Raw genomic sequence first — 22,949 nt, 5'->3', positions numbered from 1 at the left:
AAAAATAATGTGAATGTATCTACGAGATCTTGCCTGTAATTTATGTATTTAAACATTTAAAAAAAGCTTGTTAGAAAAACATGAATCTATAGACGGCAATAGATATTGCTGAACAGACGTGCCGATGTGAAATTAGTCTCAAAAAAAGTAATTTGGTAATAAATATTATGTGTAGCAGCCTGAACAACATTGCCGTAGTTGTTATAACTGCAGAAAGCTCTCACACATTCTTGTACCTTGCAGTCTTTGGCGTAGTAGAGGGTCCTCCCTCTGAGTTTGAAGTACCTCCTCTTCCATCTCTGGAAGGAGCTGGTCTGCTTCAACAGGATTCCCTCCTTCACGCTTTTCTGTGACGAGATGGAGCGAGACAGCAAAAAAAAAGAAGGGAAAGAGAGAGAAGAAGGTAAACATATGTTAGTGCATCCAGATCCTTCTGAGGAACTGAAGTGACAAACGGAGATCAGTTTGGATAGAGTCGCTAACATGGCTTGTTTGTTTTGAGAGGTGTTGACTGGATCTGTCAAGATGGGGAACGTTTACTTAAAGGACAAAAGCAGCATTTAAAAAAAACACCCTCGTGTTTCTAAAACTAGCATTCGTTACCTAAGAAAAGGAGGAAGCTACATGTTAATACAGCTAAAAAAAAACTGGATTTAATGTCCTGTACTGCTATTTATAGGAGCTACAGTGATGAAGTGATGCAGCAGGTAGGAGGTGCAGCCATCTGTGTCTCTGCATGAGAATTAATAACACGGCCAGAACGCATGATTTCATTTGAAATCACGGATTTCATATTTGTCTCTGCTCATCATGCACTCATTCCTCTTCTCTCTCTCTCTCTATTTATTAGCTACATGCCCACAGAGGACATAATGCACCATGGGTAATCAATTCTGAGAGACACCGTGGAGGTGGGGTCGCCATGGAGATGAAGAGGATACCCAGGCCTTGGCAACATATTACACACAAGATGCAATCTTTAAATTCTGATCACGTCAGTGATGGCTCCCTTTATACCTGCGGCGGTAATCAACATTCCTGCACGAGTCGCCACGGCAACTTTCATTACAGCCTCCATTGACAAAGGCCGTTTGCACGCAGACTGCATAGTTTCAGAGCAGAAATGGCGATGTCGTCTTGCTTTATGGTTTTTTTGAACACATAAAGCATGATAAAGCTGGAGTGGAGTAACTGGAAATGTTTGAGTAACGACATTTTTAAATCCTTTATTTCCTGTAATTCCTCTGTGGATGGTTGCCAAAACCAATTCTCATTCAAAAAGTACAATAACCGGTGCTAGAATGATCTTATAAGAGGAAATAATAACGCAAATATTATCAAAGTATCTCTGTAAAACCCCCAAATGTGCCCTAATTGATGAGAATTGCTGTTGTATCTTCAACTATTAAATACCACAGGAAATGAGTAATCATGCTGAGTCTATTGTAAAAGCCTCCAGGACAAATTCCTGCACGCTGTACTCAACATCTCAAACATTACAATACATACAACATACAATTACAGACTGTGAACAACTGTTTACTGTGTCTTTAAGAATGTAAACATGTAGCAGAGATGTGGAAGTAGTTACTGAGATAATGCATGCAAAAAAGTAATGTTATAATATGGTATAAGTTACAAACAGCCTAGCTGTCTCTCAAGCTCTTGGAAAAGAAAATTAAAACTTTTCCGCTACAACCCAATGATCAAACTGAATGGAGCAGAGTGTGTCGAGCCTTAGCTTGTTGCTAATCTCAAACACCAGAGGATGAAAAGTGTCCAAAATATTGGTCAGATTTGCAGTTTTGTTCACTTATTCTTTGATATACACAGATCCAAATCATGAGACTTTCAAACCTGAGACTAGTATTTTATTTATTTATTGAACACCAATGAATTGAGTGTTCTATGCAACCAAAAACATGTTTATATATGCCCCATTCTACAATAAGAATTAGATATATTCGATAATTGTATTAGAACGTGCTGTTTTGGTATTAAGCTGGAACCCAAGCATCATATTAAGGTTAGCAAAGTGGCTAATGTGGCCTTGGTTGTGCTTGAGTCGTGCTTTGTTTTGTATGTTTCTTGTATTTCATTTTGTCTGTAAGCTTTTTAGCTGCGTTGCTAGCTTCTCATACCTTGATACCTCTTGAACGGATGTATGCTAGCTGGCTAATTGAGCTTTTTTATCCTATAGTAAATAGCATAAGAGCCAATTATTATCGTGAATGTGTGGCCTTGCTGTTGGTGCAATTAGAGGCATGTTTTCCACCTTCTTTACAATCTTTATAAATCTGCTCCTTTGTCTTCTCCTCGCCTCTCCATCTCTGTGTTTCGTTATTAGAACCATTATTTCCATTTTCATGATTCTTTTCCACCTCCGCATCGCTCTTTCTATCTCAATGTCACTCCTCTGTCTTTCTGGTTTTGCCTCCATCTTTTTTCCCCGTCTCACTTTCTCTCTGCCTGTCCGTCTTTGCAGTAATGGCCTTGGCTGTCTGAACAGAGGGAGTAGTACATGTCAGACGCACCGCCGAAACCAGTGATCAAATCTAAACCGCCGCTCCATCACTATCATTTCTCAACAGCACCTCTGCGCTCCAGTGTCCATGTGATATCCCAGACTGTGATGACACTATGCAGCTCCGACTGCTCCCACTGTGCATGTTGCTTTCTTAGAATAAATGTGCTTTTGTACCCAGAGGGAGAGAGAAAAAAAAAAAGTTCATGTTGTCACACTGCTGCAGGGAAAGAGACAGGAAGAGGAAGGAAAGGATTGGTGATGGAAACTATGATATATGGCCCAATGGTACGGATCATTAGGGAGAAAAGACAGGAAATAGAGAAAAAAGGTGCGATGCAGCAATCACAACTATAAGGGACTCTGGAGACTCAACATGAAAGAGACAAAAGAACGAGGCGATGCCTTGAGGAGTTAGAAGAAAACACACAAACAAGAAAGGTATAAAGGTCTCTTTTGACTGACACGATAACTTAACTGAAGATAACGGCGAGGTGTAACGCCCTTCTTCCAACAATCTGGCTTATCCGTGGTTGCCACAGCAACGCCAACAGGAGCCGTCAGTCAAGAAGCTAATCAGAAGGGGTTTTGTTTGACCAAAGCGGCTAATGACAAAGCAACCACTGATACAGCTGAAGGACGTACAGTACTGTAGGTTAGAGGATTATGCAATGAAGGTGTGAAACTTTAAAGTATATTTGTGCAATTTGGAGAAATGCAATACTTGTAAGAAATATGGAAACACCGTTTTCATTTTTTTTAGAATGCATTACTTGAAGCCTGACCAGAGCTTTGGAATAAACTTTGATATATTTTTGTAACGCAATAAAACCTTCGTCTACCTCAATCTGGGTGCAAAGTTTAACAGCATACACATGATTACTAAGAAGTTATAAAATAAAGTCTGCTTTACTAAAAGTACTCACATTATTACATGCACATGACTGCAACATGTGTGACCTTCTCACAACACCCATTTCTGTACCTAATAATTCCATTTTTAATCAAGTTGCCTGATTGAATAAAGACTGAGGCTTCCTTCTGATTGGCTGCTGCAGCAAAAATTAAAAAAAAGCACACGTGTACTTTTTATATTCCTGCATAAACACAACATATATTGCATGCAAAGGTCAGGTTCTGCACCAGTACGCGTTCATACTGGAGCTCACTCCCTCCACGGTGTTTCTTTCCTCTCCTCTCCAGCTGAGAGATGTTGTCAGACGGATCAGTGTATTCATTAGAGCAGGACTAATTACATCACAACAATCAGCCCCAGTAGACCTGATACATGCACACACACACACACACACACATACACAAACAGAAGAGCTGTGAAGTGGATTTGCTTACAGGAGTGCATTAACGCGTACACTTACTCATCTGCAAAATGCACACACACACACACACACACTCACACACACACACACACTCACACAGTCACCAGAGCTCTGAAGTGCACCCACACACACACATATCTGCCTGATTCAACCCTTTTTTCTCGAGTCCGCTACATTTCACAACCGAGCGCACACACACAAACAAAAACACACACGCTTGTCTACCCCCATCCTGCCAAATTCACAAACGCTGTCCCGCATGGCTGATCAACAATTGGATTTCTTTTTATTTCCTGGACGGCGGAGCGACCCGGAGACCGTTATGTGGTTATTTTACCACATTTTAACGCCTGAGAAAATGTGCTTCTTTGCACTCCGGACGTGATTCTGTGTAATGAACAGTAGCTGCTCACTGATGAGGTGCAAAATGATGATGATTCAAAATAACCCACTTCTGTTCTACTGCGTGAGTAAAATATCTTTACGCTTGGAGAAAAAGTTCCAAGTGCTCGTGGGATCGACAGTAAGCTTGATTCTTTTTGTATTTAAATGCTGCATAAATGTCGACAAAGGAAGAAGTGTCGGATTGCAACCCACACACACATACACAGAAAGAGAAAGTGACTTCATTGTCTTCTCAAGTAGACGTTACTCCACTCACTCCTCTAACGTTTTAACCTCTGCGATAAATTGAATGTCATTGTCACGTATTTTGACTCAAGTCGTATTAAAGTTGAGGTTCAGAAGGTCAGAAAAGGGTTATATATTTGCTGGATGCTGCACTTTTTGTTTATCAGGAGGAAAAGGGATAATTTCAGAGACCATTTTAAATGCAAACTTTTTTAAATATAAGATGATATATGTTTTAAAAGGTGAGCACAGACATAGGCTGTGTAATGGAGTTTTTTCCACATCCTTCTCTGTTCAGAGGGATGTGGAAAAAACTCTTTACGTAGATAATAGTCTAATGCTGTTATAATAATGCTCTGAATCCAATATATTTGCACCTTTAAAAGCTCTTTAATGGGCAACAAAGTAGAAAAAATACACTATATGTTGTGTGTAATGTTTGCCGAAAAGCAGGGAAGGAAATAGCTGGGCCTTTCGTTTTAAATGACATTTGTGTGACCTTATTTGTCAAGATTAATAGGAACAAATGGGTTTGTGGATGACTGGTGTACACAGGGTAGGAGATCATTTTTGTTCAAGTAAAAACATCTCTAACAATCTAAAAATGCTGTGCTCTTCATACATGCTTTCATCCTTCGTCAGCAGCAAAGAACATGATACAAAATACTGAATTTTCCAGTACAAAACTCACTTTGAACCAACACAAAAACACTATGGAGCTTGAGAGTGAACCCACAAACAACCAAAGCTACAAAACCTTTAAAACACAATCATAACATCGCAAATCCACGCTATCCTCACTGAGTCTAAGGGGGTTCTCGGGGGGGTTCAACCTTCTCTACACTGACCTCCACCACCAGGCGACTCTCCTGGGACTTCTCCACGTGACTGGACTCCAGCTGGTCCTCGTGGCTCAGCTGGTCGTCATCCCCCTGCCCTCCTCCCTCGCAGCGGAACAACAGGGGCGCCAAGCAGCACCCGCTGGGCCGACACAGCCCCAGCATCGGGACGACTCTCGAGCACACAGTCCTGGGCCTTTAGAGCAGCGACTCTCCAGAGGTAACGGCAGAGAGGAAGTTGTGCTCTCGCTCTACTTTTTGGGATGCTATTCAAATCGTTCTCCAGCCATCTTCTTCTTCCTCTTCAGGTCAAAGTTTACTTCTACCCTTTCCTGCACAACATTTCGCTTTAACCCTCACTTTATCGCAGTGACTCTCTCTCCACAGCAGCAGCTCCCGGGACAATACGATCCCACTTCCTCCCTCTCAAACTACACTAGTCAGGTAGCCACGCCCCCTCAGGTGTGCTGCAGGACACACCTCTTTTGAATGTGTATGTGTGTGTTTCTCTCTCTCACACACATTCACAAATGTACTGGAGATAAGGAGGAGCATGCAAATACACTCCCCTCCACGACACACACACACACACACACACACACACACACACACACACACACACACACACACACACACACACACACACACACACACACACACACACACACACACACACACACACACCTGAGAGGAGGGGTGTGTCTGTGTGTTCATGTGAGAACAAGCCTATTTCCTTGAGGCTATAAATAGAACTGGAGGAACCTGTCTGATCGGCAATGACACAGACACAGACACACACACACACACACACACACACACACACACACACACACACACACACACACACACACACACACACACACACACACACACACACACACACACACACACACTAACAGGATAAAGGCTTTTCCTGTTTGAATGCTACTTTAGAGCACAAAACAAGTTTTCAAAACACACACACACACACACACACACACACACACACACACACACACACACACACACAAGGTCTTATTATTATTGATGGAGAGGCTAAAATGAACTGTGTGTGTGTGTGTGTGTGTGTGTGTGTGTGTGTGTGTGTTCACGTTCTGCTGCCTACACACCATCATCGAACTGCTTTCAGTGTCAGATCAGTGTCTCATCTGCCGAGGCTAATTACAGCAAGTGTGTGTGTGTGTGTGTGTGTGTGTGTGTGTGTGTGTGTGTGTGTGTGTGTGTGTGTGTGTGTTTTCTGCCAGTCGGCATATCATTCAGTCTTTAATGAGCAGAAACATGCTGTTCCCTGTAGACTCACCCACTGACACCAACTATCTCTCTCTCTCTCCTTCTGTCTCTCCCCCTCATTCCTTTCACTCTTTTTATTTTTCATTTTTGTTTTGCCCCCCCACACTATTTTTCTCTCCGTCCAGATCACTGGTGGGTTTAAAATCAGAATCAGGTTCATTAGCGCCTTTAACGAGTCATGCAGCAGCGTTTCTCTGAGGTGGAATGACTCTCGTGATAGTTAGATATTATCTCTGTCTTGTTCACCTGCTGATAAGAATAAAAGGGCAGACAGGAACATGCAGGCTGCTCCCCCAGTGATCGCTCATATCTCTGATGATACGTGACTTATTCATTTACACATTTTGAACGTCTCTCTGCACCAGACAAAGCTGAACATGTTCAGATGAACCATAATTAGGTGCCACTGGGATTCCCGATTGTTTTTCTTTAGCAAAGAGAGTGAAATGCACAAAGAAGAACAACATTTACTCTATTGTGCTTCCAATATATACTGAAGAAAGAGCAAAAGAACAGAAACATCCTCGACAAATTGGCCAATTTTAGCTTATTGTTAGTGACAAATGATAATGGCAAGAAATTGCAGAAGAGAAATGCCAAATATACATGTCTAAGTGCATTTACAAACAGTGTTTTTCAAATTAAAAGTCCCACTAAGTATGATCTCAATTCTTTAAAAATACGGGATCTCAGTTATGATTGTTGATGTTATATGTCCATGTGAAAGCAAAAAATAATTCTAAATTGCCCGGTATTTCATTATTCGAGTGTCGAACTATCAAATATCAGTATTGACCCTCAATAAATCAGGTTGGCTATTGTGGGTAAAGTAGGATAAATGTTAAGTAAAAGCTGTTAAACTGCACAAAATACTGAATCACAGAGGCTACAAGTCATTTAAACAACAGACTCATGTTCAGACCAACATTACAACGGTGTCAGAAAGTTCAGTGATATGTCACAATTGTATAGTATGTTTCCTCTGAGTATGTTTTTCAAATTAAAAGTCCCACTAAGAATAACGGAGATCTCAATTATTTGAAAAAAAAACAACCCATAAGGGATCGTTACCAAAAATGTTGTATGTTTTTGTAGAAAAAACAACAAAATAAATTGAAAGATATTTCATTACTGGACTGTAAAACTTGCTTGCTTTTTAGCTGTTGTAGGTAAAGTAAAGGCTACATTTTAGGTAAGAACACTACAAAATACTGTCTCACAGAGGCTACAGGTCATTTAAACAACAGACTCATTTATTTCAATGAGCGCTCTGCTGGTAATGATTTATAGCAGGCACAATGCAACGTCACGAGGCCGAGCGACGACTATAAAGCGTCTGTAACGTGAACGAGGTCAGTCTGCTGTTTACTTTGAGATCATCGAGACGAAGGATCAAACAATTCATTGATAAGTTAACACACACACACACACACACACACACACACACACACACACACACACACACACACACACACACACACACACACACACACACACAGACAGACAGACAGACAGACAGAGGTGTAAAATCTTATCTCTCTGGGCAGTGTTTTGGCGTTTTGACAGACTTAAAACTCATGAATATACAGATTTATTGGATTTTTTCCTCACCACTACCAAGGCTGTTGTTTCAACTATTCTTTCTTAAACACAGTGATATTTTCTATATGAAGACCCACTTCCATACTAATGTCCCACAATGACTCAGACAATAATATTTTGTACAAATGCTGCTAGCAGTTTTCCTTAATTCACTACTTTCAAGACATTAGGAGAGTCTACTCGTCTTTCAAAATAAAAGCATTTCAAATAACATCTTATTTTCAGGAGCGAACCGTTTGGGTTTATGAATTTTGAGACTATATGTTCAAGTTGTTAATTCATGAGTTATTGAAGGGGCCAACTTCCTCTTTTATGACAGGAACTAAATGGTTTGTAAGTGAAATGTCCTAATTTTGGGAAACATAATAACACTTATGATAAAATAATCACATGACAGGAAACACTGTAGAAGTGTCATTGACGGTAATCATTCTGCAGTATTTTTTGTAAATGCTGCAAAATAAAAAAACATGACAAATCTAATCCAGTAAATCTGCATTTTTTTTAAAATGTGTTTCAAAGAAAAACGTGGTTTATGAGAAACAATATTTAAAGCCTTAATCTTTCCCTCATCAATGGACGGCAGCTGTTTATTCATGAGTTAGTGGAGACGACACAGAGACACGGACGCTCTCTCAGGTGCGTCTTTGCCAGAACTAATTAAAACAGACGGCCGCTGGCTGCTGCAGACAGCGAACCCCCCGACCTTTCAGATACCGCCGTGTTTTCGTAATCACCAGGGCCAAGCTGTCCCTCGGACAGACATTGCAGGAATGCTAAATGAGGTGCACCTCAATGCCACCAGCTGTGAAACACGTGCAGCTACTGGTTTTCTCCGGCAGATGGCAGACTGAGAGAGACGGGGGAAAGAAAAAGAAAAAAAAAGGAGAGGAGGCAAGGTGACTGAGTGCACATGGAGTGGAAACAGAGAGGCAGGAATGAAATGAGTGATGGAGACGGAGAGGGAAGAAAAGATGAAACATGAAAGACGAGGAGGAGGAGGAAGGAGTGGTGCAGTCGTTTGTCAGATCTGGCATGGCTTTAACTCCTCCGCCAGCTGTGTGTGTGTGTGTGTGTGTGTGTGTGTGTGTGTGTGTGTGTGTGTGTGTGTGTGTGTGTGTGTCGGTCTATAAATAGAAACACACACTGGGTTCCCCTTGTGGACATGCAAATCCATCTCTCCAGGTAAAAAAACATAAAAAAAGCTCATGTTTCTGAAGGGGTTTCAAAGCTAGAAGCATTTGTTTTCAACACTTTGCAACACCACACGGGTGGGGTTTAGCACACAAGACATCCAAAAGATATTTGAGCGGCACAGACACACACATCTGCGAGCGTGTTTTATGTTCTAGTCCTTGACCGAGACGCAGGCAGACGCCACCTGTATTGTCCTGACGCCTGCAAAAAACCCCACCCATCTGGCGTGCGGAGGTGGCTAAAACAAACAAACAGAGTTACCATTTGCATATTACAGCTGACCCAAGTTCCGGCTTTTTCAATTACACACCCTTTCTCTTTTTTTATTTTTTTATTTAATTTTTTTTTGCTTCTCAACGTTTCAAAACTTGGTAACGCAATGGCATGCGGGGGTTGCCATGGTAACAGCCTGACTTTCGAATCAACCTTCAAGCTTGGAAATGGACACACACACACACACACACACACACACACACACACACACACACACACACACACACACACACACACACACACACACACACACACACACACACACACACACAGAGAGACAGACAAATAATACAAAAACAGAATTTATCACTCTTTTCACCTGGAACAGAACGTAAACCAGGCTTTGTGTGTTTGTGTGTGTGTGTGTGTGTGTGTGTGTGTGTGTGTGTGTGTGTGTGTGTGTGTGTGTGTGTGTGTGTGTGTGTGTGTCACCCTTACGTCCTTGAGAACTTTTATTAAGCAAGTAATTCTATGAAACTGTGCAAGACAAACGGTGTGAAACAAGACAAGACGTATCCTTCGAAATAGAAACGTCTTGCATCATCTGCCATGCATAAACACGCTGTCTGACCACACACACACTCACACGCACAGAGTAAGAAGAACAAGGCGTGGGAGGACCTTGCACCATGGCGACCACATCCTGTCTCATTTATTAATAGTCACACACACACACGCCAGTGATATGCGCAAAAAAGAGCCAGAGAGACTCTAACGACTTTAGATGGACAGATTGGTAGAGACACACACACACACACACACACAAACACACACACTTTCCATCTCCGACACACAAACAATGCACACATTTCCTTCACGTTCAGCCACATTTCGTGTTTGTATGCTCGTGTGTTTTGGAAATATCGTCCAGTTTTTGGCTTCAGTCTGTGAGTTTTGTGCAGTGATGGACACATAATCTGCTGCTGGTGGGGGGTTTGCCTCGGAGCATACGGACCAAATCTGGCTCTGATGCTGCATAATCCTCACACACACACACACACACACACACACACACACACACACACACACACACACACACACACACACACACACACACACACACACACACACACACACACACACACACACAGTTGAGTGAGCAGATAACCCTCTCAGACAGACAGAGAAAGATGGTAAAAGAGAGGTTGAAGGTTCTCTTAATGTGCTGGTGTGATTAGCATGCCGACCTCGCTGTGGGTGATTTGTGACGTTAATCATGCGTTGTTTGTTTTAAATGAAGCTTTTGCATTTGAAATGGAGAGGAGAGCATGTTTTTGGGGGTTTAAAAAATGTAAAAAAAAAATAGGGTGGAGAAGGACGGAGAGGAGAGGAGATGGGGAAAAGATGAAAGGAGGCAAGGGTAGAGGAGAGGAAAATAAAGGGGAGACAAAGAAGGAAGGAAGTGGAAGGTAGGGATGTGATGTAATTCAGGTGGGGACGAAAAAAGGGGGAGAGTGAAGAGGGAAGGAGATAAGGGAAGATGAAATATGTGTGTGCGTGTGTGTTGTGGCTGGTGATTATCCCAGATGATCACACCGTGCTGTTTAATCTTGTCTGCCAGCTCTCACGCACACATATCAGATGTGGTGGATGCCCGTGTGTGTGTGTGTGTGTGTGTGTGTGTGTGTGTGTGTGTGTGTGTGTGTGTTTATGTGTGTATGTGAGGACCATGTGTGCCTTTAAAACTGTCTCTGAGGACCTCATGTACATGTAGCTATAAACCAGATGAGAACTTTACAGGGATTTAAATAGATTTCAAAGCCATCAAAATAGAATAGTTTATATCCGTGTGTGTGTGTGTTTGTTTGTGCGTCATAAACGTGTGTGTGCTCTGCAATATTTTTGTATTTTCTTGTCTCCTCCCTGAGGAATTTGCAACGAGGCTTTGGACACAGATGAACACACACACACACAGAGATAGAAACAGAAGCAAAAAACAAAACGCTCTCTGTCTCTGTGCCATCGGTGGCGTCGTCATGGGAGATGAGAGTGATTTCCACGGCAACCTGTGGGGGCCTTTCCTGCCCTCCTCGACTCATTCCCCTCCAGTGTCGTTCAGAACATAATTGCTGCGGTAAAACTGAGTCCTGCTGCGCTCCTGCAAACACTGCTGACAGTTGTATTTATTTAAAAAAAATCCCCTTAAGGATATCTCAAACGGGGTACAGGTGTCTGCAGTAGTAAAAAAAAAAGAAGACTTAGAGATTGTAGTCTGAGTCAGATTATGCGATGCCTCTATATGACCTACATAAGTAAATGAGACCATCAGCGAGAAGATTGGCTAGTTATATATAGTTATTCTCTCTGGAGGTCCAGGCCGTATTTCTGGTCCCGCTAATGCGAAGAGAGGCACTTGAGAACCAGAACCAGGACTAACTGGATCAGACTGTCAGACGCCTGCTGCAGTAAAATTAGAGGTTTTCTAAAAGGGACTCTGGTGCTCGGAAAACACTACGGCTTTTGTCCACAGGGACCGCCAAAAACAACACAAATTGTAATACCTAGTAGTGACTTTAATCCGAGCACTATTTTTTCTTTATCTTCTAAAAAGTATTTTTATGGGTCCATTAACAGGAAGGGGTAGATTATAAACCAGATATAAAGTAACATAACATCAATGAACTTCAGAGCCAGTACAGTACAACTTCCCTGAAAACTTTCCATGAATCATAACTGATGAAAGCTGATACAAAACGCCGTCATGTTGCTACTGTTTGTTGACACATACAACAATACGGCGAGGTGAAGGTTTTCAGTTTGGTATCAAATACTGGGTCAACAGACCGAAGCCTTTAGCGGCGGCGCTGCCTCACAGAGGATCAGTTTACTTTGGTGTGGTTACAGTTCGATATCATGTCTCGATTTCTCCTGCTTGAGTTACAGGATAGTCGACGGGTTTGACTGGAAGTTTGGAAATCAGATAGCTGAGACTTGTGTGTGTGCTAATGTGTAACGATCTCTTTTAAAGAAATGAACAATATTTCGGTATTAATCTCCAGTTTATATCTGAGATACAGATAAAGACGTTGGTATAAAGTACCAAAAAAAAGGGTGTAACCTGATAGGCCAAAGGTCAAGTCGGAGTGTGTTTATATAAAGGAAAGGTGGAGTTAAAGCTGATAAAAATAGATTTCTGCTGCCTTTTATTTCCTTTGCAATCTCTCGCCCTCTGTTCATTTATCTTTTTTTCTTCCTGTCTCTCTCCCTCATTAACTCTCATTCTCTCGCTCCGATCAATAGCACTCTCCCATCTCACCCCTCCGTCCGGTCCTCCTCTATCCAGGCCGTCTGTTTACTGCCCAGATCGTTACCTCCTCATCCTGATTTTATCCTTCCTCGTCCTCAAGCTCTCTCTTAACCCTCTTTTCCTGTTGATTTTGATGCATCTTTTACTTCTATACTATACGTCATTCAACCCTCTGTCAATATCTTTCCTCTCGGTGCCATCTCTGCTTTCTTTTACCTCCATAATCCTTTCATCTGTCTCTTCCTTTTCCTTGGACTATGAGGCCGTCTGTCGTTTTTGGTTTGTTTGCTTCATTTATGAATTTGATAAAACTTGATTGTCTCGCTGCAATACCTACTCGCAGAGACAAAGCAGACAAAGCAGCGGTAGTACGTTGTGCAACGCAATAAATTGCCCATTTATTAAAGTTATTATTTCTTCTCAGGGTTAAAATGTTCATTTTTTATGTTGTGTAAAAGGTATCACAAATGTTGTTCCTATTTAAATTGATTGATTTCTTTGTTTATTTAATCCACTTATCCTCTAAACCCCAAAACCTGCTGGCACGATTGTCTTTAAACAATCGCCGAAACTACACAGTTTATCAAAACCAGTAGCTGTAAAAAAAAACGTCATTATGGTCAGATTCTCATCTTCCATAATCTTTGCCATAATCTTTGCCATAAATAAACCGTTTGCTTTAATCATATTCTGTAAAAAACATTAAATTCTGAGCTCCTCTGAGCAACTAGGAAACCATAATCAACTTGGCTGAGACCCACAGTCACGTGACAAAAAATTCAGTGAAACTTCGACTGAACTGCAGGATGCTGAACACGGAGCAGAAAGGAGAGGAGAGGCTGTAAATAGTGGTTGTAAAATGGAAATAGTTCAATATATATAGCATTTGGAGCCTCCAGTTTTTTTTTTTACGACATTGGTATAATGTTGGATATAAAGATTACAGTTTTCCATTTTTTGTAAAATAAATTATCAAAGAAATTAAACTAGTGTTTCTCCTTTTTTATGATTTAAAACACAGAGTTCTCACTTCTTCTAGCCATGATTGTACTGTTTCCATAGAGAGTCAAAACTTATATATACACACAGTGAAATTCAAGGCCACAAGGACTAAAATGTGAAAGCAGCTAAAGAAATCTCCTATAAACTGCTCTGGGTTCAGAGGGTTAATCACATGTGCTAAAACATTTAATGCTTTAAAGAAAGGAATAATGCATCTAGCTACTTGCTTTTTCAACATTATACAACTGGTCCACTTATACATCATCAGTTTGCTATAACTAAGTCAGAGGATGTGTGCTATGACTGTGTGTCAGACTTAAAGGAGTGTAGACTGTGTGTCAAACAGAGAGGGAGATGAACTGAGTGGAGGTGACCCCGCTCTCCTCCGCTCTCCTCCGTCTCTGTCAACGGCAGCTTTTATAATGTGATGGATGGAGCAGACCTCGGCGTGTCTAGACTTTAATAATCTGCTCTCTCGCTGCGGTGATATGCACCACAGAAACTCATCCTGCACAGTCTGGTGGTCTAAACGGCTTGACCTAGAGAGGGGCTGTGCGATTACACATTCAATGGCGACAGATTTGGAAACCAGGAAATGCAGATAAGCCTAACGTAAAAGGGCGCAACGAACCGATCCTGCTAAGCTTTGCTTATTAGCCATGTGGCTAGCTGGGGAGCATGGGAGAAATAGATGAGTCAGTCTGAATATTCAAGTGACGCTAGCTCAAATTAGCTAAATTGAGAGTTACATTGAGTTCGGGAACAACGATGGGGGAACGATATATGTCATGTGTCTTCAGATGCTAGCTAACAAAGTCTTGAAGCCAGCATGCTAAAGCTACATCTGACTGTAAAGCACCCGAAATATCAGGGCAAAACAAAGTGGTATTAATGTATTATGATTTCTGTTTATCACTACATAAATTAGGTCTGAAGTATTTAGGCTTAAGCTTTTTGAAAACAAAAAGTTCAAATAGCATCTAAGAGTACAAATGCTGTACAACTCGGGAGATATATCATATTTGTTTCACCCAATAACAACGATCAATTCTCAACAAAAAAAAAAGGAAAACCAGGAAGCATGTTGGAGCTGGAAATACTGCAAATTCTTTCTTGCAGTATTAGTAAACATTGCTGCTGCATTTTGCACATTTTGAGTGTCAAACACATTATTTTCCTGCTTTTTTATGCACCAATTTATGATGGAAATGTTTTTTATTTATGTTAGTGGAGAAACACACAACTTAACCTGCTACTCCGTCACAGAAAACTCTTAAACTTAAACTTAATTACAATCATCATTTACGTACATGCATGAAATCTGGCCTTTGCATTTTACCCATCCTGTCATAAGCAGCACTTCACAAACACTCTTCCAATAGCAACCCAATAGAAAGCTTTATTTTGGACCTTAGAGAGCCTAGAAAGGTGAGTACTTTAAAGTCTTTATATTACTTTTGGATGAACCATTCCTTTTGTCTGTGGCTAAACGCAGCTTTCCAGAAGTTTGGACTTAAACTGAGAGATTCACACACCCTCCAACTGTGAACAAGAGCAGCTCATTCTAAAATGGGCTCACCAGTGGCTAAAGTTAGCAACAAAACATGCAAATAACTCAATTTACGTGCCATCAGGAGGCTCATATTTCCTCTTTTGGTACCGGTTAACTACCTCAAATCACATAGTTTGAACTTTAAAGTAACGTGGAAGCTTCAGCATGCATGACAGGAGAGGTATGAAATAATGAACTTCGGCCAGGCTGGTAAACGGGTGGTTGAAAAGGCTGCAAAGTGTTGAAACACTGAACTGTGGCAACTTGCACAAGCAAGAGTAGCTTGCACTATTGCTCAATAAATGTGTGTTCATTCAAAACTGTGTGTGTGTGTGTGTGTGTGTGTGTGTGTGTGTGTGTGTGTGTGTGTGTGTGTGTGTGTGTGTGTGCGTGTGTGTGTGTGTAACCTCGGTGGTTTTAACAGGGTTCCTCTCAAGCTAATGAAACTGAACTCCTCTCCTCCTACACTCGTCTCCTTTTTCGTTCTAACCTCACCTTCTCTTCCCTTCGTTCTCCAATCCATTACTCACCCGTCGTTTTTTTGGCGTTTGTATAAAACAAGCAAAGTTAAAATAACCTCCAGAAGATAAATCCACACACATAAACACAGGCTGTGACGGAGACACATGGCCGGCGTGTTTTGACAATCTTCCAGCTACGCCGATGCTCGTATTTGTTTAACAAAATGACCCTTCCTAAATTTAGACTCCGTATCCCAGAGGAGGCTCTAAAAATGGAGACAAGCGTGCCTGTTTTTAATATATGTGTGTGTGCGCGTCTGCACTGTGTGGATTCTTGTGGCCGCGAGAGGAATTCTTCTGGCTTGGAGTATTTTCATAAAGGGTGAAGTCAACAACAGTGACTGTGAGGAAAGAGAGGCCTCCTCTGATTCAACTGTTTGTGTGTACGACCGCGATAAGCGCTTTTTTATGAATATTTCATTTCTGACTTTAACCGGATGACGTACGGCAGCGTGTGCTCTGGTAGTGTAGGTGTAGGAAGCTGAGGATTACAGTAAGCGAGTGTTTTATTTTATATATATATATATATGTAGGCGGGTTATTCTGTGTGTTTACGTGGGTGGGCTCCCGCTGTATATTAATACGGATGGTTTCAGTCTTATCAACTCTTCATGGTCACATCATGGAGATTGGAAACACGTTGTGAAAACACAGATGGAAGAGATGTCTGTTCTACTTAAAATCATGTTTAATCAAATTGATTTTCTTTGCATTCAAGTGTGAAAATATGGAGCATAATTTAAATATTTATATAGTTCCCAGCACAATACATTTAAAGCCCCTTTTATTGCTTTTATTTGACAGGTTTTACATACAGTGACTAGTATTTGGGGGGAGAACCGGAAAGTTTAACTGGAAATTCGCTTTTAATTTTATTAATAAAGTCAGTTTCAATATGAAACTTTGGTGGATCTACTTTTGTTTGAAGCAACTGGTAGAAAGCCATTTTATTTCCCTTTTTATTCAGATTTTTTAAAGTTCATAAAATAGACTTTCCAACATCTTTGTAAATTAATAATTATATATATATATATATATTTTTTTTTTTTTAAATGAAACATATAATATGAACTTAATAAAACTTAATAAAAATAATAACAATAAAAATTATAGTAATTATAGTAAAATATTTGCCTATTAAAAATAGTTTTTGTCATTTTTATATTTGGAAAAAGTATCTAAACTAACTTAATGAGAAAATAAAAATTTGGGAAATGTACCTCTCCATAAAACAAGAGAATAAAATACCAAATATAAACTATTGTTTTCTTGTCAAACACCAAAGCTCCTGTTGCTGAAAAGGATTTAGAGGACGAGTGAAGAAGAAGAGGAGACAGAGTTGACCGTGAAGAGAGAACAACTTGTAAACTGAAAAAGTCAACCAGGCAGATGGTGGTAACAACAGGATTTCGCTTGCATAACAGGTGGGTGTATGCGTGTGTGTGTGTATGTGTGTTTGTGCCAATGTTATATACTTAAAGTATGCATCCCTGCGTTTTCCTCTGAAAGCAGGTTTGTGTGTGTGTTGCCAGTTAATCTGACAGGCAACAGATTGCTACACAGCATGCCTGTACACTCACACTGACAGACCTCTGCAGTGACCACGAATACATTAAAAAAAAAAAAGAGTAAAAGAAAGGATGATTTAACTAAAAAAATGAAAGAAAAAGAGGAGCAAGGAAGAAAGAACAAACGAAAGAGAAAGCAAACAACAAGTGAAGGTTGACAAAAACAGGAACATAGAGAAGATAAAAGAGAGAAGTAGAAAGAAAAAGGAACTGGATGCATAAACAAAGAGAGAGAGAGAGAGAAAGAGAGAGAGAGAGGACGGTTGGGGATTTACCATATACAGTAACAGCCGTTTCTAGAATAAGCTCGGTTTCTCAAACACAGACAGAAATAGACTTTCTACAAAGGAGTTCACCGAGTGGTTAGCCGGCGGTGCAGAAAGCATGACAAACTTCTGTGTGAGCACTCCGGCTGCCAGTCTGAGATTCCTCCCGTCTAACCGGCACACTGAAGGGAACCCTGCTGCACGCACACGCACACACACACACACACACACTGCTGCACACACACACACACACACACACACACACACACACACACACTGCTGCAAACACACACACAATTTAATCATGATCTTATCATGTGCACACATCTGCTCGTTCTGCTGCAGACATGTTGCACAAACTGAACGCTTGATGCTTCACTGTAAGGTCTAATTAGAATGTGAGGAGGTGTAGTCACACGCATGAACTGCACTCAAAATGATGTATTATCTCCAAATACCTGTAAATGTTTATATTGATCTACGCGTTTTTAACGTCTAATCTATTGCTCCCTGCAGCTCATTTGTAGTTTTTACAACACATGGTTGTGCAATGAAATCCTATTTTGCTACAGAGGAAAAAGACACAAAAAAAAGGTAAACTACACGATATGTGGAGGTTGGAGGATGAATTTAGGAGTCCAATAGCCTGAGAAAAGAAGCTGCTTTGAGGTCATGTGACACGCCAGCTGATACTTCAATATGTTTGGCATATCTTAAAGGGATAACTGAACATTAGTGAGAGACAGATTAAAAAAAAAAAAAAAAAGAATCATCAAAATTCAAAGCACCAGAGGCTGATTAATCTTGACATTCCACTCCTCAGTTTGGGCTCAAAACATTGGATGCTACACTTCCCATAATGCAACCTTAATGGCTACTCTTTTGTTAGCCCCGTCCTGCCTGGTGGACGCCCACATCATGACTAGTGAGCTGATGTTGGTGCGTGAAATCAGGGGAGTCGTGACAACACTTGTTGCTAGGTGACCAACAATAAAAACATTGCCTTGACTGATGAATTATTGTTTTTCCTGCTTTCCAGTGTCTTGATAGAAAGAAACACAACCTGAAGTAGAATTTTAAAGTATTTAAATACATGTGTTATAATCACATTTCCTAAGTATCATGAAATACATTCTTTTTTTTACTGTATGACCTAAAGCTGGAGGGAAATCTGCTGGATTGCTTTATGTTACAAAGCAGGAAGTGGGCACTTTAAAACACATAATGCTAATTAATCATGAATTCTGTAAAATGTATTTCTACACAGTACTTTTACTAGTCTTTACCATGTGGTTATTTCATATAAACTATTTATTTGTTGAATTATCAGAAAACATGCTACAATTTTTGTTTATATTGTTGTCGAGATTTGAAATGATCTATATATCAGGATAAAAGATTATGACTATGAAGCCCAGCCTTTTTATTTGTTTTACATTTCCTACTATTTTCAGACATTTTAAAGAATAAACAATCACATACATTTAGTTCCAACACGTTTATCTTTGGTTAAAACAAGGATGCTATGATTCTTTTTGTTCACGTGAAAACGACTCATTTAATTTCTGCTTTGTCGTACACACTGTTTGTTATGCTGCTATTTATAGACTACAAACATGTCTGGAATATATTATGCTACATGTGTGCACATTTGTTTGCATGCAGCACATGCATACACACACATATACAATACACACTCACACACACACACACACACACACACACACACACACACACCCACACACACTTCCACGGTGAACGCACTCAGGAAGCCACAAACAGGCCAGATTCCCGAGCTGCGATCTTCTTTTTCTTCGCAAGCAGATTTACCACAGAGCTCTTCCAGTTAAGTGTGTGTGTGTGTGTGTGTGTGTGTGTGTGTGTGTGTGTGTGTGTGTGTGTGTGTGTGTGTGTGTGTGTGTGTGTGTGTGTGTGTGTCAGAAGACAGTCACATTGTCAAAAAAAGGACAAAATGTACGTCCTTATAACGTAAACCATCACATGTTAGGGTTAAGACTTTGTTTAAGATTAGGGTAAGGTTAAGTTTAGGTTAGGGTTAGGTTAAGGTAAGAGGTAATGTTAGGTTAAGGTTTATGTTTAGGTTAAGTTAAGGTTAGGTTTAGTTTAAGGTTTAGGTTAAGGTTAAGTTTAGGATAAGGTAAGGTTAAGGTTAGGTTAAGGTTTAGGTTTGGGTTCAGGTTAATGTTTATTTAAGGGTAAGGTTAGCTTAGGTTAGGTTTAGTTTAAGATTTGCGATAAGGTTAGGTTTACCTTAAAGTTAGGGTAAATTTAGGTTTGGGTTAAGGTTTAGGTTAAGGTTAATTTAAGGGCAAGGCTAGCTAAGGTTAGGTTAAGTTTAAGGTTTGGGGTAAGGTTAGGTTGGGGTTAAAGTTAGGTTAAGGTTTGGTATAGGTTAAGGTGAGGGTAATGTGAGGTTTATGTTAGGGTTAGGTTTGGGTAGGGGTAATGTTAGCTTCAGGTTAAAGTTAGTCTAAAGTTAGGTTCAGGCTGATAGTGGTTTTGGTTACGGTTAGAGTAACTCTACAGGAAATCAATTTAAGTCAATTGAATGGCCCAAAAAGTCCTGAAGCTAGGCTGTGAAGTTTTGCACACACACACACACACACACACACACACACACACACACACACACACACACACACACACACACACACACACACACACACACACACACACACACACACACACACAGAATCAAACGCACATGCATAAAAGAAATGTAGGTAATTTCTTTATTTAGCTGTTGAAACCTAAATACCACCAAACTATCCTGCTTGTTTCACCATTTTCTCTCTCTCTCTCTCTCTCTCTCTCTCACACACACACACACAAACACACAAACCTACTTTAAATACAAAGCAGCCTCCTTTACCCCCAATAAACAAACACCTCTCGTTTCACAAACTCCCTTCCCATCAACCCCCTCTCTCTTCTTCTTCTTCTTCTCCTCTTTCTCTCTCTGTGCCCACCCCGTCGTCTTCTTCTTCTCTCATTGTTTGCAGCGACATTCGATCGGTGCTTTGTTTAGAAAACAGTAAGCTCCCTCGGCTCTGCTCTGCTCGTTCAAAGGATGTGGCTTTTTTTTTTTCTTCTTCTTCTTTTACGCAAACATCAGTTTCTTTCCTGGTAAAACCCTTTGTGTCGCGTGTGTGTGTGTGCACATATGAAGAGTTTGTGTGGATTAAGGGGTTATTGTGTGTCTTTTGGTGTCTGTGCGGCTTCGTTACCCAGATCGAGAAGCTAGGGGGGTAATTTGTCGTCCTTCTGATAACGTGCCAATACCTCAAACTCTAATATGATTCACTGTCTGGCTTGGCTTTAAGCTCCATGACTAAGGGAAAGAGAGAGAGTGGCAGACGCAGAGGCAACGAGAGACAAAAGGCAGAGTCAGGGAGCGAGATAGAGATTGGTAAATGGAGAGAGAGAGAGAGAGAGATTGGCGATCGTACGACTCGGGGCCGGTTAAAAGTGCTCCGTTCCTAATATGATTATAAATCGTCTTGTGTCCTCATCTTTCTGTGCCAGTTGCGTCTTTGGCCCTGAATCGCCTCGATCCAAGACCGGAAAGCCACTGCAGGACAACGAAGCCAAGTAGAATTTAAAAAAAATGAAAAATAAAAGGACACTTAGCCATTAAGGGTAAATGCGACAGGATGCATCAACAAAATGCTGCAGGGTTATCGCTATAAAATCATCCTCCCTCACAAAGCTTGAGTCACTAAGAGAGTCCCATCTCCGCTAATTTCGAGGACGAACAAAAGCAGGAAGTCAGGAAGGGAATACATGAGGAAACATAATCAATTAGTCGATTAACAGCGAGTGCGTCTCTGTCAATCAATCGTAAATCAGGTTTTCTTTACTTGGCACCTTTCAAACAAATCAAATACAATTCAAAGTGCTTTACAAGTGAGTGACGAGAAGAAAAGAAGACGAAAATGAAAAGATTTAGAAACTAATGCACACTGAATAGAGAATTAAATAATAAAACACTGACTAAATTAATGATGTATAAATACTAAAACCACAGCATAAAACACTGTATAGAATCTGACTAAATAATAAACACAATATTTTAAAACACTACATAAAAGCCAGACTGAATAGATGGGTTTTTTAGTTTCTGTTTAAAAATATTAATATTTATATATTAATATTTATGTAATATTTAGGCTGTTCCAAGGGCTTGGAGTGTAATGGCTAAAAATCAACGTCACCGTATGTTTTTATTAGGCTTTGTGGGACAGCTAAAAGATGAGGGGCTCTACTGGGTTATAAACTAAAACTTCTCGTCATTGTAGGATGAATATCTGTTTTACACAGTTGGTTGGAAAAAACTGTCAATTTGAAGACAGAGAAAAATAAATTAAAATTCAACTTTTTTCACTCCAAAAAAATAAACAGAAAAATCAACTATGAAAACAATCACTAGTTGCAGCCTAAGTTGTATTCCAGACTTTATTGTTTTACAATCTCGCCTGTTGTCTGACTGTAAAAGCAATTATTTGATAATTGTTTGTTCTATTAAACGTTGGAAAATCGTAAAATATGGCCATTAGACATCCCAAGGAACGAGGAGATGTCTTCAGCTTGTTTCGTCCAACAACTATTCATTATAGACCAGATATTTTAGTTATATAAAACAAAGAAAAACAGCATATTTTGAAAGGGGAAAAAGATGGAATCAGTAACTATTTGGTAGAGAAACTATTTTAATAATGTGTTCATTGTTTTATTGATAAAAACATGATAATTTCATCTTAAATCTAGAGTTTGTTGACTTGCTAAAACCTTCGGCAACAATAAATGGGAAAATCATGAATTTGTGAATACAAAAAAAAAAGATAATTCACTTGTGATCAAGAGAAAACGATGATTAGCTAATCTGCTGTTGAGTCAGGGATTAAAAATATAATTTGATTTTGAGATTATTGGCCTCATAGAGAGAATATGAGCCACACAGATCAAAACACAACACACATATCGAGCAGCAGGTGATCGTTCCATCCAGAAAAAGCTGGACTCTCCACCTCTGATGCAAATATCTCAACCTCCTCTTCACCTCCTTCACCCTCAGGACAAA

The 22,949-nt window shown here is 40.2% G+C and overlaps 1 protein-coding gene across 1 annotated transcript in view; it reads right to left on the bottom strand.

Moving 5' to 3' along the window:
- Nucleotides 1-22,949, bottom strand: part of si:dkey-172j4.3 (diacylglycerol kinase eta) — a 64,525-nt gene that overhangs the window by 24,650 nt on the left and 16,926 nt on the right. The window contains exon 3 of the mRNA XM_054601491.1: nt 237-347. Within this exon, the coding sequence (XP_054457466.1) occupies nt 237-347 (111 nt within the window). The remainder of the gene's footprint in view (nt 1-236; nt 348-22,949) is intronic.

The sequence above is a fragment of the Anoplopoma fimbria genome, chromosome 7 (genome assembly GCF_027596085.1).
Source record: "Anoplopoma fimbria isolate UVic2021 breed Golden Eagle Sablefish chromosome 7, Afim_UVic_2022, whole genome shotgun sequence".
Taxonomy (NCBI): domain Eukaryota; kingdom Metazoa; phylum Chordata; class Actinopteri; order Perciformes; family Anoplopomatidae; genus Anoplopoma; species Anoplopoma fimbria.
The sequence above is the reverse complement of the archived record's forward strand: the minus strand, read 5'-3'. Positions and strand labels throughout refer to the sequence as shown.